This window comes from Salvelinus fontinalis, chromosome 17, assembly GCF_029448725.1.
Source record: "Salvelinus fontinalis isolate EN_2023a chromosome 17, ASM2944872v1, whole genome shotgun sequence".
In the NCBI taxonomy this organism is placed as follows: domain Eukaryota; kingdom Metazoa; phylum Chordata; class Actinopteri; order Salmoniformes; family Salmonidae; genus Salvelinus; species Salvelinus fontinalis.
In genome coordinates, this window is record NC_074681.1 from 37,534,016 (window position 1) to 37,549,679 (window position 15,664).

Below are 15,664 nucleotides of genomic sequence, written 5' to 3' on the forward strand. Positions count from 1 at the left end.
TGGATTTTTGTTTTAGATTCCGTCTCACAGTTGAAGTGTACCTATGATAAAAAATGACAGACCTCTACATGCTTTGTAAGTAGGAAAACCTGCAAAATTGGCAGTGTATCAAATACTTGTTCTCCCCACTGTATATCTATATTTATATGTAAAACAAACAGTGCCACTTAAGATTAATTTACTGAAACCGTATCAACTGGTTATATTATAGCGTGGAACACAATCTTCAAAAGAGGCAGTGGCTCTTGCTTGTAGAAGCCTTATGTTAGGAATCAAAAGGACTATGTAATGGTAGCTTAAGTAATTAAATATGAGCTGAAATCAAATTTCCCCATACATATTCAGTTAATAAAAACAAGTGCCATTTGAGAATCATTAATTGAAACTGTAATGAGCTGTGTTACCTGCTCGGCTCTGGCAGGGTCACGACAGTCCTATGCGTGTAATGCGAGATTTCTGCTACTTGTCCCCCTCTGAGAACGTCTCTTTGTGCTTGATAAGCATATGATTTCTTATGGATCTAGATGTGCTGTGATAGGAGAGCTTGATATTGCATTGCACATGGGTTTCATCAGTTTGATCAAAATACCTTGCTTCCAAACCTCACTGCGTTTGGCCACCATGCTGATAGTGCCCACTTCGTGCTATGCGCCTGAAACAGACACCCCATAACCAACCAGAAGCACTTGACATAAAATAGTTGTCATTTAGATTTTTGAATCTTAAATAAGTTGTAAGGTGATAGTTAATCACTCTCTGACAATATAACAGGTTTTAAATGTCAATGTCACAAGTAAGGTGAAATTTCTTGCAATCTCTAAATCCAACAATGCAGTAATTAATAGCAATGCAGAATTAAAAATAAGATAAAGTAGAACAAAACCACACAAAAATAAGAACGAGAAAGTAAGAAGCTATATACAGGGTCAGTTCCAGTACCATATTTACAATGTGCAGGAATACTGGAGTGAGAGAGGTAGCTATGTATAAGGTGACTAGGCATCAGGGTGTATGATAAACAGTGTAGCAGGAGCGTAAATGAAGAATGTATGTGAGTGTGTGTGTGCAGTCAGTATAAATGTGTGTGGATATGTGTGTGTTGGTGTGTCAGTGTGTGGGAATATGTATTGGGTAGAGCAGGAGTTACGAAATAAATCTGACAAATAGTATTGCAGTATTTAAAGAAAAACGTGATCTCTGGATTAAAGATAGAGTTGAGACATACGTTCGAGTACTCATGCCCATCCCTACCTTTAAGGCTACCAGGTACATGCACCACAACTACTGACCAGAAAGATCTCTGAACAACACAGATCCCAAATAACTCCCCAATAGCTACGTCTTCCTCTTATCATTAACTACTCTGTTTCTTCACCCTAAACATCCACAATCAGCTCCTAACTATCACATCTGATGGAATAATCTCCAATACTATTCTGCTGGTAGAATTCCCATGATCCTGTATCCCTAACCCTAAAGACTTTGGCACCTCAGAAAAGGGGGAACACTGTGGTGGGACAGCGCAAAGAACAGATTCTAACTGAATTGAGCCACCCCCCTTCAACCCTGACGCCCCTCTCCCAGGTCTCACGGCTCACCTGTCCCCCCACCAGCTGCAGCAGGGCTGTGTTGACGGGCAGCTGCTCGATGTCAGTGGCGATGGCCGTCTGGTCGAAGGGGCAGGCCTTGCGGTGCAGCTTGTTCAGGCACATCTTGCAGACTGTGTGGCCACAGCCCAGCGAAATGGGCCGCCGCACCGTCTCCTCGAACGTCTGAGTGCAAATGGGACACAGCAGGAACTCTGTCCATTGTGGTGCTTGCACGGGCATGGCTGGGCAGCGTGTGTAGGGGTTGGGTGGGTGTGTGTGCAAGTGTTAAAAAAATATTGGAAGATTCCACTGGAATCAAGATTTTTCTTCCGAACTCAATTGTTCCTCAAATGTCACACATCGTGGATGCGCATCACGTCACAAATCCTGAAAGAGAAGGAAAACAATAAGTGGGTTAAAAGCAATGGATTATATATACACTAGAAGACAAATAGGGGGCGCTGTGTTGAAGTCATCATGTCTCCATCTTGGCACTCCTCCATTGTTAAACATATTTTTGAAGCTGTAGAAATCCATTTATTAATGTCTACATTCGTTTTTTGGACACATTTATTATATTACAGACACCTTAATGAATGATTTGAAATATATGTGAGCTAAACATAAAACTACAAAATGAAAACATTTATAAAATCATTCGATAAAGTATAATTTTGAGACTGCTAATGTTACTGTCCCCACTACAACAAGAAAAATACTTAAATTCATGTAATTTCCTTGAAACATGTAATTGAAATAGTGTAGAATTCCATTAATTCCTATAAAGGACCGCTCTTACTGGGAAGTGCCAATATGGCCGACCGGTGGCTTCACAGCCTATCCATTGCCAATACATAGCATCTGCAATCCAGGGTTTACAGAGAGAAATAGTAATGGCTTCTTTTTGTAGGCACTAACACCGCCATGGTTCGTTGGACAAAGCCTATGAGAAAAATTAATGCCATTTTTGGATAAACGCTGAAAATAAGGTCTGTGGTAAACACAAGCTTAGGAAATCTTTAAACATTTGATTATGAGAATCTTTATCAGCTAACGTCCCTTGTGAATTTTTAAGAATTTATGTTGTAAGAAAAAGCACATAACCTTTATGAATTATGAAGCCTTTATGTTAACTGACTGGTATAATCTCATAGAACAAAACGTATAAAATCTCCTAAACCTGTGTTAACCTCCAACCTTATTTTCGGCATTTAGTCCAAAACCTTCTTATTTTCCCCATGTCGATGTTTTTAACTAACCAAAGGTAACTCATTTCCGGGTTTTAGGACTACAAACGGGCGAACTCTATATACATCATTGGTTAAAAGCCTGTGGGTTATATTGTGTTGACAGTGACTCTTGCACAATGTAACATTAGCCGAGCCAATTATCTTGATACAACGGATGACTCAAACCGTCATTGTTGACATTTATGACTGGCAACAATTTGCATAGCTACACTTCTCATAACAACCAACCCAAGTTACAGGAGCTGATAAAGTGGATCTAATTTCTCTTCTTTGCACAGGTCAAGCAATAATTGCTACATTTAACTAACGTGAGCTACAATAAAATAACGTTGGACAAATCCATTGGCCAGTGTCCTGTTAGCCAACTAACGATACTTAGCTGACAGAGAAACGTTAACGCCTAACTAACTATATTTTCATTAAAATAATACCAGGAACAATATGAATAGCTTCAATGCACACGCCTAGAGAATAGATGCTGGTTAGCTGCACAAGGCAAGTCAGTTCAATACCGCTGCCTTACAAATTCAAAATGGCTAGGTAAAAAGACAATCCACCACCGGCATGCTGAATAGTTAGTTAGTAACGTTAGCATGATTGCCATCCAGTAGTGTCGTCTTTAGTTAACCAGCCAACTACCTGATTAAACCTGTTCTAGGTGGTTCAATCATTTTCAAATCGCCAGAAAATTCAGCCTTCAGATATATAATGAATGGCTGGCCACCCAGACGGCCAAATAACAGATCAAAACAACGACTGACGTTGTTAGCCTATGGCCTGGCTAGCTAGTGGACAAAGACGAAGAGGCGACGAAGCTAGCTACTTATGCTGCTTGAACTAACGTAGCTAGTTAGCCAACTTATGCTGCGCAGAATTAGCAAACTAACAATTTGATCCTGCAAGATTAGCTACAGCTTCAATATATTCATGCGTTTTATTTCAAATACCAATTAGTTAAACACACAACACGTCTAGCTAGCTTTATGGCAAGTCGCTAAATAGTGGAGTTAAATTCGAGCGAAAATTAGCTAACTGGCTACTATATATGGTAAACAACCTTAGATATCTAGCTAACGTTAGATGCTTTCATGACTGACATGAAAACAAAAACGCATGAAACGAATTTAGTTAAATAAACTATGTAAGTTAGCTAACGTTAGCTGTTAACAAACTAGCCACATTAACATTACAAGTAAAACAAATAACTAACCACAAGGGAAATCGTGCTAGCTAGATAACGTAAAGCCATTTCATGTGGCAATAGCTAAAATTGTGTTAGCTAAGCTAGCTAACGTTAGCTAGATTTAACACTACCGTTTAACTATATTAGACGTCTAGTTAACTGAATTTCAAAGATTTAGCTAGCTATCGTTGTGTTGCAATCCAATTACTAAACCAGGTTGCAGAATGTTGTTGTCGAGTAAATTTCAATTAGCCAGTTAACATACTGCTACGTAGTTAGCGAGCTGAGTGGGATGCTAGCTCTCAGTCATACCAGCTGTCTAGGCTAGCTCAGAAACTAGGCGTCGTTAACTAACATGTATTGTTTACATGCACAAATTACTCACTCATTCCAAAACACTTGGAAGACTTTTATCTGTCTTTAGAAAAATCTTGTGTTATTTTATCGGTCGCCATGTCGACTATGCAGCTTGGCTGCTGCCGAAGTTTGAGGGTGTCAACTGAGTGTCTGGCTTGTTAACTAACATTGGAGTTGGGCGAGGAGCGACTGCACCCCCGGTTGGTGGGAGAATGCCAGTGCACAGCAAACATGTCGGGCAGCATCGCCATCTGTCACGTCTAGTGGATATGGCCAGAGAGGAAGCGGTAGCGGCACATGTCGGTGGAAAATATGTGTCCCTTCAAGTAGGTGGCGTTTTTCGCCTACCAAGCAATGATTTTTTTAGTATGGAGATCAATGACCGTTTCTAATTTGGTCAAAAAAAAGGAATGGGTTATTTGCTACGTGAGGTTTATTTGATTGAATATACGTTTCTTAATGCTGGTTGTTACGAGTGTACTGATATAAGTCCTTCCTGTTTGGCCCTGTCCAGGGGTATCATCGGATGGGGCCACAGTGTATCCTGACCCCCTCCTGTCTCCTCCAGTATTTATGCTGCAGTAGTTTATGTGTCGGGGGGCTAGGGTCATTGTTATATCTGGAGTACTTCTCCTGTCTTATCCGGTGTCCTGTGTGAATTTAAGTATGCTCTCTCTAATTCTTTCTCTCTCTCTCTTGGATGACCTGAGCCCTAGGACCATGCCTCAGGACTACCTGGCATGATGACTCCTTGCTGTCCCCAGTCCACCTGGCCGTGCTGCTGCTAAAGTTTCAACTGTTCTGCCTGCGGCTATGGAACCCTGACCTTTTCACCGGATGTGCTACCTGTCCCAGACCTGCTGTTTTCCACTCTCTAGAGACAGCAGGAGCGGTAGAGATACTCTTAATGATCGGCTATGAAAAGCCAACTGACATTTACTCCTGAGGTGCTGACTTGCTGCACCCTCGACAACTACTGTGATTGTTATTATTTGACCATGCTGGTCATTTATGAACATTTGAACATCTTGGCCATGTTCTGTTATAATCTGGCCAGGTCGCAATTGTAAATGAGAACGTGTTCTCAATTTGCCTACCTGGTTAAATAAAGGTTAAATAAAAAAATAAAAAAATAAATCTCCACCCGGCACAGCCAGAAGAGGACTGGCTACCCCGCATAGCCTGGTTCCTCTCAAGGTTTCTTCCTAGGTTTTGGCCTTTCTAGGGAGTTTTTCCTAGCCACCGTGCTTCTACACCTGCATTGCTTGCTGTTTGGGGTTTTAGGCTGGGTTTCTGTACAGCACTTTGAGATATCAGCTGATGTAAGAAGGGCTATATAAATACATTGATTTGATAAGTAAGACACGTGACATCCCACAACTTTGAGAAAAACATATTTATATTACAGTTGTCACGGCATGGCTATTTATATTCATGACTGAGACTAGTAGCATAGCATCACTCTCCATTGAATACAGGCGGTTGACGTCAACAATCCTAATCGTATATTGAAAGATTTTAACCCTTCTTGTTCGTTTCATGTTTATTAATTCTGTGTTCCCGGTCCAGAATGACCGCCCCATTATAGCTGATTATAAATCCATAATAATACATATATTATCTCTTCATGTTGTGTTAGATCTTTTTAACTTAAGTTATTGTGAACGTTACATGTTTTGAACTTCTATTAGCTATTTATGGCCTGTAGGCCTCATTGACCTGAGCTCATACAACTCGTTTTTGAGTAAAATGTATGGATTATTTTGACTATAACAACTACTCAGATGAAATATATTGTGCTATTTATCACAGACTACTTTGTGTGAAAGGACTCTCTCCTCCTCACCAGTGTCATGATCAAAGATATGATCAAGATCATTGTGCTGTCACAGAATGAATAGTGAGCAAGGCCTCAAAAAAGTTATATACCAGAGCTGCAAGAAAAGTTCTATGTATTATTGAAACAATGTTGCGATTGTTTGTGAGAATGCCAACAGGTGTGGTTCCCGTGGGGGAAGATTCTATTGGGGAAAGGTTCCCGTGGAGGTTGCCATGGATGCCAAGAAGGGGAGTGAGGTGTGTGCTCAAACACACATGCACGTGGGGGTCTGGGAGAGGAACTGTGTCCATCTGATGAATGGGCATGTGCCTGAACTCAACTTTATACACAAATTTTAGTCTCACTCATTCATTTCTAATGACCGGTATTTTTTTTTACCAGGAACACCACAGGTGTACAAATGTTAAATTAAACACCCAACATTTAATGAAAATCATCAAAATGTATATTGTGTGTTCAGATGCCCTGTGTGGACAAAGTCATGGAACCTTAGGACAATTAGATTAAATTAACTACATTTTTCAGAGAGAAAACTTGTAAATTGGTCGAATTGGACCGATTCACAAATTTTCTTTACGGGTGGTTGATGTCCAGGTAGGTTATTGACCTTGTTCAAATATTTTATAGTCATTTTGAAATTATTTTGTGATAGTGTATTTTTATCCTCTGGTACACTTGAAACGCAATGTCAGGGGAATTCTTTCAATTACAAATAGGTAATTAATTCATGTGTGATAGCCTACAGTTGGATGCTTAGTAACAGATAATTGTTGTCCTTATACTATTTACTTTTATTAATACAACTGGACACATCCTGTGCCTAATCATTCTGCAACTGATCATAAAGAAAAATAGAACAAAACACACAAGTAATGCACTTTTTTATATATATTTGAATGTCTTCATCATTCATTAATGTATTTTATGGCAACACCACTTTTTTATATGGTCAGTACCGTGTCAGCTATCACACATATGTTTCTTATGTACTGGTGGCTTATTTCTATTCTAAATGATTATCCATTATCCTATGTAGTAATCATTTGATAAAGGGTAGACATTGAATTAAATCCACTACTTTAGATATCATAGTTCTAGTGAGTCTATTTTACAAGCTGACTGCAACAATTAGTGATCCCTTTCTCCTCATTAGGTTCCAATCAAACTTGTCTTCTTTGCCTTGTCAGCCAATGGAGGAGGAAAATGTGCAAATCACACAAATATCGCCTTCTGCCAGCTCTTCACATTGGACAAAAGCCTCTGATGACCGGGGCTTCCTCCTGAGCCTCGTCCCCGAGCCTGGCACACTCTCTGCCTCCTCTTCCTTACATTCCCCCTCCTCCCCCTCTGCTCCAGGCTCTGCCGTCCATGCCCTGCAGTCCAAAGTAAAGGCACTCTCCCAGAAATCCAGCAGGAGAGAGAGAAAGAGGGAGTTGGAGGACAAGAGGGCCTTAGAGCTCCAGGCAGGGGGGCCTGTCATCTCAGGCCCAGCCCAGGCAGAAGGCCCGCAGTAGGGGGGAGGTGCCACAGCACGTGCCCTCCCGGTGCTTTGACCAAAGGAGGAGGTCCAGCAGTAGTGAAGACGATGTGGTGCAGGAGATGGTGGCCAGGGTACAGCTCCACACCTACCTTACTGAACCACAGATGGAGCAGGAGAGCTGGAGTACCATGGGGAAGGGGCATAGAAGGGGGAGAGGGGAGGCCTGGCTGGATGTGTGCCAGGGCAGCCTCGTGGGTTCGGGGAGGGGGCCAGCTTGGACAACATCCAGTTGGACAGCACCGGCGGAAAGATGGAGGACCCCCCTCCTCCAAAACCTGCTCCTTCATCCTCCTCTGCCTCGTCTTCCTCATCTCCCTCCTCTCACAGACACTGGGCACCCCCTAAAGGCTTTTGGAGGGTGGCATGCACAGAGACTCTGAACGGAGTAGCCACTCAGTCTACCGTAGGCACTCAGACTACGATGCCCATAGCCTCGTCATTTGTATCTCTGAAGGACAAACCCCCTGCTAATGCCACCCTCTCAAGGACAAGAACAAGGGCCGTTGGGACATGCTATGTTCGGACAGCCTGCACTGCTACCCGGAGAGGTGAGGAGAAAGGTGCCGTGGACATCCCATACCTCTGTGTCGACCAGATAGACAACAGAGATGGTATGATCATGAAGTTCCAGTGAAGATATGAAATGTTGGTACGCCTTGTAAGACAAGTCTGGGTACTTGGAGAAGTTAACTGAAAAAGATAGATACTAAATTCCTCTTGTTGACCGCTCATGGTTGAAGAACATGGTACATGGTAGCACATGTGCTGTGGGACAGAGTGTCCATCAAGAGTGTGGGAGGTAAACAAATAGGTCCCGCTTTGGAACACAAATCATTTGCTCAATAATGATACGATTGGGAAGGAGGGCTTAGTTTCACCTTTTAGATGTACCTCCTTTTCAAGTGAATGTCAATTGCTTTGTAAGCAAACCAGGCGTCATTGGTTAAGTAAATCCATTCGTTATAAAATGTGCTTACAACTGTTCAGTCTGGGGCCCAGTCTCAGATCTTGTGTCAGACGATCAGAGCTCTATGGTTTCTGTTTCCGTGAGTACCTCCCACCATCAGGAGCACTTAGAGGAGCGGATGTGTTGGTGTTGTGGAGCTATTATTAGCACTCTGGGGAGGAGTGAGTCTGTTTATGTCCTTCTTTGCATGTTTGATTGCGTCTGCCCATGTTTGTCTGTTTGTTTGTATGCGTGTGATTGTGAGGGCTGGGGTTAAAGTTGAACCACAGTGACACTGAGTGCATGGCACGATCAGATGATAATGTTTTAATACCGATCTGTTAGGCCCATGAATCTGACAGGCATTAGGATCAGAGATGAGCTTGGGGACGTTCCATGGGTTTGATGTGATGTGTGGCTTACCTTCAACCTTTACGGCTGAGTAAAGCCCTCCGCAGTTTTAGTACCTGCGTACATGCTTTAACAATGCACTTCTGCTGCTCAATATGCATTAGAGCTAAATTGTGAACAAAGTATCTCAAATATCCTACCATGAAAATGTATCTGATGCATCTTCACCCCTAAACGTCTACCATGTGAATTGAAATTGGCTTTGTGTAACAATGTAATAGCATTTGTGTTAATGCTAAGCCTGTTGGGTTGAACTGTTCCTTTGGATTTGTTGCAACGGATGCATGAGGGTCCATTTGCATGGCATGGAACTAAGTTTGGAAAGCTTTATTTTAATGGTGAAAGGTCTCTTTTGTTTTCGGTGTCTCTAGACACATCTGCCTTTGCGGGACCATGAGAGGAATTCAGCCATTTCACAACAAGAGCTGCCCGGGTAAGGAATATCACACTAGTGTCTGTCTGGATAGAAAAGTGGGGTGGTGTGTGTGCAAGGATGGATGGGGGTTCATCTACCTTTATGGGGAGAGTTTTGCCCCCTATCTATTATTTATTTGGTTCAAAAATAAAATGTGTTCCTCACTAGCATCATGCACACCTGATCGTTGCATTGCCACGAGGAACATGGTTGAAGCGTAAATCATTTTGAACAAATCAATGAAAACAGGCTGGCCACAGCTGGAAAACCATGTCAAAAATGAATTTTTGTCAGAGCTACAGATTGAAACATAGGCTACATAAAGATGCTAAGAAAGCATATGACATCCGATCACACCTTTTTTTTTTTTTTTTTTTTTTTTTTAACCTTTATTTAACTAGGCAAGTCAGTTAAGAACAAATTCTTATTTTCAATGACGGCCTAGGATCAGTGGGTTAACTGCCTGTTCAGGGGCAGAACGACAGATTTGTACCTTGTCAGCTCGGGGATTTGAACTTGCAACCTTCCGGTTACTAGTCCAACGCTCTAACCACTAGGCTACGCTGCCGCCCCATATGACATCCGATCACACCTCTTCCCTGAGAGTGGAAGTAGTGGATAAATACGAAGCATTACAAAGCTAAGCTACAGACACAACATCTTCCTCACATACAGGAGTGGATGAGTATGCAGATGACAGGGATAAGGGCGTGTCATGCTCTCTTGGCCACTAAAGCAGATAGAGCAGAGGATCAAGTGGAATACAGTGGATAAAGTACAATACAGGGGCTAAGCTAAGCTATTGGGCATATGACGCTCCTCTCCTAATGCTCCAGTCCTATCTGATTTTATATAAGAAGGCTTAACGTTGAAGATTCGGGCGTTCATAGCTCCACTCTCTATAAGTCTATCCGTAGGGCATATGATGTTCTCTGGATATGTACCGGTGCAGAATCAGGTCGGTACAACTGAAGGCCCCAGATGTGTGGTGCAGGCAAATGAGTCGAGAAAAAAATACATTTCAATTGTGTGGGTTCGGATCCCACCGCTGCCATCAATTGTGCAAGGTGAGGATTCAGTAAAGGGTAGGGCAACTGCATTCTTCAATGGTGTTGTCGCAATATCATAGACCAAAAGCCTGCTTTAGCATGGGCAGCACCATTGAGGACTTTCACAATTTCGAAGTAGTCAACTAGGTGGAACTTGCTATGGGTTAATAAGGAAGAATCACAGAATTCCAACCAGGTCAGCAGCTTTAAAACTGTTCAGACTATACATACTCCAGCACATTAGGTGTTGGTATGCACCTCTTTAGTTTGTTTACAAACCGCTAATACACCAATAGAAGAAGAATACATTGACTACTTTAAAATGGAGCTAGCCCCCAATGGTGTTGCCCATGCTGTAACAAAAGATGCCTTTACGAAGATAAAAGGTGTGCTATCTTTCCATATCTATGATCAATCAAAAAACAAACATGTTGCCACTTTAATTAGTAGCTCAAAGACAACCCTGATCCCAAATCATCCCAAGAAACTTTTCAAGTATCCCACAGAGTGGGTTACTTTACGCCCTCTCCTGGCAAGGATTGGTAAGACATTTATATCACGTATATATATATATATACACTGCTCAAAAAAATAAAGGGAACACTTAAACAACACAATGTAACTCCAAGTCAATCACACTTCTGTGAAATCAAACTGTCCACTTAGGAAGCAACACTGATTGACAATAAATTTCACATGCTGTTGTGCAAATGGAATAGACAAAAGGTGGAAATTATAGGCAATTAGCAAGACACCCCCAATAAAGGAGTGATTCTGCAGGTGGTGACCACAGACAACTTCTCAGTTCCTATGCTTCCTGGCTGATGTTTTGGTCACTTTTGAATGCTGGCGGTGCTTTCACTCTAGTGGTAGCATGAAACGGAGTCTACAACCCACACAAGTGGCTCAGGTAGTGCAGCTCATCCAGGATGGCACATCAATGCGAGCTGTGGCAAGAAGGTTTGCTGTGTCTGTCAGCGTAGTGTCCAGAGCATGGAGGCGCTACCAGGAGACAGGCCAGTACATCAGGAGACGTGGAGGAGGCCGTAGGAGGGCAACAACCCAGCAGCAGGACCGCTACCTCCGCCTTTGAGTAGGAGGAGCACTGCCAGAGCCCTGCAAAATGACCTCCAGCAGGCCACAAATGTGCATGTGTCAGCATATGGTCTCACAAGGGGTCTGAGGATCTCATCTCGGTACCTAATGGCAGTCAGGCTACCTCTGGTGAGCACATGGAGGGCTGTGCGGCCCCACAAAGAAATGCCACCCCACACCATGACTGACCCACCGCCAAACCGGTCATGCTGGAGGATGTTGCAGGGAGCAGAATGTTCTCCACGGCGTCTCCAGACTCTGTCACGTCTGTCACATGTGCTCATGTGTTCAGTGTGAACCTGCTTTCATCTGTGAAGAGCACAGGGCGCCAGTGGCGAATTTGCCAATATTGGTGTTCTCTGGCAAATGCCAAATGTCCTGCACGGTGTTGGGCTGTAAGCACAACCCCCACCTGTGGATGTCGGGCCCTCATACCACCCTCATGGAGTCTGTTTCTGACCGTTTGAGCAGACACATGCACATTTGTGGCCTGCTGGAGGTCATTTTGCAGGGCTCTGGCAGTGCTCCTCCTGCTCATAGGCGGAGGTAGCGGTCCTGCTGCTGGGTTGTTGCCCTCCTACGGCCTCCTCCACGTCTCCTGACGTACTGGCCTGTCTCCTGGTAGCGCCTCCATGCTCTGGACACTACACTGACAGACACAGCAAACCTTCTTGCCACAGCTCGCATTGATATGCCATCCTGGATGAGCTGCACTACCTGAGCCACTTGTGTGGGTTGTAGACTCCGTCTCATGCTACCACTAGAGTGAGAGCACCGCCAGCATTCAAAAGTGACCAAAACATCAGCCAGGAAGCATAGGAACTGAGAAGTGGTCTGTGGTCACCACCTGCAGAATCACTCCTTTATTGGGGGTGTCTTGCTAATTGCCTATAATTTCCACCTTTTGTCTATTCCATTTGCACAACAGCATGTGAAATTTATTGTCAATCAGTGTTGCTTCCTAAGTGGACAGTTTGATTTCACAGAAGTGTGATTGACTTGGAGTTACATTGTGTTGTTTAAGTGATCCCTTTATTTTTTTGAGCAGTGTATATATATATATATACTATTTCTATATCTCCCTCTCCCATTTACCCTCTGTCTCTATGTGATTAACAGGTCACACTTCAACCCTGACAAAATTCCCCTGAGCCCCAGACACGAGTGGGCCATGCACTGCTGGAGAAGGCTCGGTTAAAAGCCCGCTTCAATCACGCCAAAGGGGAACGCCTCCCAACCCGCCGTGCCCATTCTGCCCAGAGATATAACCCGTAAGTCAGCTGTGCCCTGCTGTCAATCAACTGTATTTGTTCCTTTGTCGATCTCTATCAACACCCCCTTCTGTTCATCTGACTACCTGTCTGACTACCTGTACCTTTTGAGAAGTATAACTTGTTCCAAAAAAACCTTTTGATTTATTTCACAAAATGTTTACATTCTGTCATGAAGAGCACATGTTTAACATAATAAAAAACATGTTTTCCCATCTCAAGAGCTTAAATTTAAAAAAGACTATAGTAAGTGCCTACCAAATAAATTAACAGGGTTGACCGAAACAGGGTTGACCGTAACAGGGTTGACAATTTAATCATAAATCAGCCATCAATCCTCTCGTGACAGAGGAAAGGGAAGCTTTTTGTGTGCAACAAAGAGTAGCAATTGAAGGCAAGCTTCACCCCAAAAAAAACGGTCATTTCTAGCCCGTCTATCTACGGGTAACAAGGTTGACTTGTTATGCTCGACCAGCTCAGTTTTCCACCACAAAACACCAGAAAATTGTCCTATTTTTTTTTTTACCAGCTCACCTGCACTATGATTTGACTATTAGGTGTTTAATATTTCTATATAATAATAAAAAAGGAATAGTTTCACCATATTAAAAGTTTAGTTCACATAACAAGGTTGACCTGAGAATTAGGGACAGACGTAAATGAATCACTAATCACAATAAATAAATCATCTTCAGAAATGACTTCGTCAAAGCTACAAAATAGCTAGGGCTTTACAATGATGGTAAAAACTTGGAGACATGTTTGGATTAAGTGGCTTGAAATCTTCCTAGAATTGGCACAAGGTTGATGGAGGCACATGTCAAAATGCTGAATATTTGCAATTTAGCAAGCTTTTATTCATAAAAAAAATCAGATTTATTGAATTATCCAAGTGGTCTATATTAAAAGGGCACTTTATTTCATGTAACAGGCTTTTAAAATTCAGTATTGATGCACAATTTCTACTTAAAATATCAAAGGGATGCAAAAGGCACTCATTTCATGGAACGACCCAGCTACCAATGAGTGATCGTTTCAGAATCATAACTCTGGTTACTGATTGGAAACACAGAGCGGGTATTTTAGAGATACAGAGACTGCTCTATGGCTTACACCATGGCATTTACGTAATGGTTATTTTGTTCCTGAAATCCCTTCTTATACTGTATCACTGGGATCCATTCACAGCAAATGGTATTAGGAATACTGACACACACACACACACACACACACACACACACACACACACACACACACACACACACACACACACACACACACACACACACACACACACACACATTTTAAATACTTTATTTGAATTCACAAATCACATTACATCATAAAGGATTCAAACATTTCATAGGTTGTTTTTGCAAGGACAGTTAATGAAACAGAGCAGTACCGTCTCCTCCACACATCTAGGCTGCCCTTAACGGCTGAAACAGAGCAGTACCTTCTCCTCCACACATCTAGGCTGCCCTTAACGGCTGAAACAGAGCAGTACCGTCTCCTCGACACATCTAGGCTGCCCTTAACGGCTGAAACAGAGCAGTACCGTCTCCTCCACACATCTAGGCTGTCCTTAACGGCTGAAACAGAGCAGTACCTTCTCCTCCACACATCTAGGCTGCCCTTAACGGCTGAAACAGAGCAGTACCTTCTCCTCCACACAGCTAGGCTGCCCTTAACGGCTGAAACAGAGCAGTACCTTCTCCTCCACACATCTAGGCTGCCCTTAACGGCTGAAACAGAGCAGTACCGTCTCCTCCACACATCTAGGCTTCCCTTAACGGCTGAAACAGAGCAGTACCTTCTCCTCCACACATCTAGGCTGCCCTTAACGGCTGAAACAGAGTAGTACCTTCTCCTCCACACATCTAGGCTGCCCTTAACGGCTGAAACAGAGCAGTACCTTGCCAGTTGTTTTGCTCTACCATTAGGCACACACACACAAAATGATTACTCATTGTGTCTATTTACATATTTACAGCATGCCAGTAAGTGTTTAAATTCATGATTGTATTATCTACTATAAGTGTGCTTCCCTGTTCTATCGAGCAGGAGGCAGCAGTCTGGGAGTGGTTCACAACCGGTCCAAAAGGCTGTGGCTGTATATCCCAAAGAAGCGCTAACAGACCCCCCTGCACCGGGCCCACTCCTCATCCCACAAAGCAGAGACCCCTCCCCTGGGAGGGGGGGTAATCGTCGGTATGGGAACTCGCCCACGCGGGTGCGGTTTGAGGACGAATCAGAGAACGAAGCGGAGTCTTGCTACCTGGATCGGGCAAGGGAGAGTGGGCGGGCCACGGGCCAGAAATCCAAGGGCATTCTAGAAAAGAAGAATGAGCATCACAGGCCCTACTCCAATACTGGAGGACGTCAGTTTCACGAATGCTGCTTCTACCCAGGTGACGGAGTTAGCGATGTTGGTGAGGAAATGTGAAGATTGTGGATCTAATCTTAGGGATCTTCCGGTGCCCGAACCACAGACTGCTACGGCCCAGCCCGGAAACGCGGAGGAAAATCAGGGGAAGAAGGTCACTCGCTGTGTCCTACCAGCTCAATCAGATGGGATCCCCCAACTAGAACAGCCCAGCAGTGTCTGCCCCAAAGTGGCAGCGGTCACCTTCGGGGAGATCCTGATTCTGGGAGAGGACACCGAGGGTGGGGGTGGAGGGGGGGGGGGGGGGGGGGGCTCAGGTTTTGGGAAGCTGA

General features: G+C 43.4%; 1 protein-coding gene and 1 long non-coding RNA gene across 3 annotated transcripts in view; one reads left to right on the forward strand and one right to left on the reverse strand.

Annotated features, from left to right (window-relative positions):
* Window positions 1-4,570, reverse strand: part of LOC129814282 (roquin-1-like) — a 36,203-nt gene extending 31,633 nt beyond the window's left edge. For both annotated transcript variants that reach the window (XM_055867308.1, XM_055867307.1), the window contains exons 1-2: window positions 4,408-4,570; window positions 1,599-1,976 (exon numbers count right to left, since the gene is read on the reverse strand). In XM_055867308.1, the coding sequence (XP_055723283.1) occupies window positions 1,599-1,829 (231 nt within the window). In that variant the 5' untranslated portion in view covers window positions 1,830-1,976; window positions 4,408-4,570. The remainder of the gene's footprint in view (window positions 1-1,598; window positions 1,977-4,407) is intronic.
* Window positions 4,571-9,364: 4,794 nt separating this feature from the next.
* LOC129814283 (uncharacterized) lies at window positions 9,365-15,597 on the forward strand. Its single transcript, XR_008753243.1, has 3 exons — window positions 9,365-9,549; window positions 12,795-12,946; window positions 15,011-15,597. It is a non-coding gene; the product is annotated as an uncharacterized LOC129814283 (long non-coding RNA).
* Window positions 15,598-15,664: the final 67 nt, after the last annotated feature.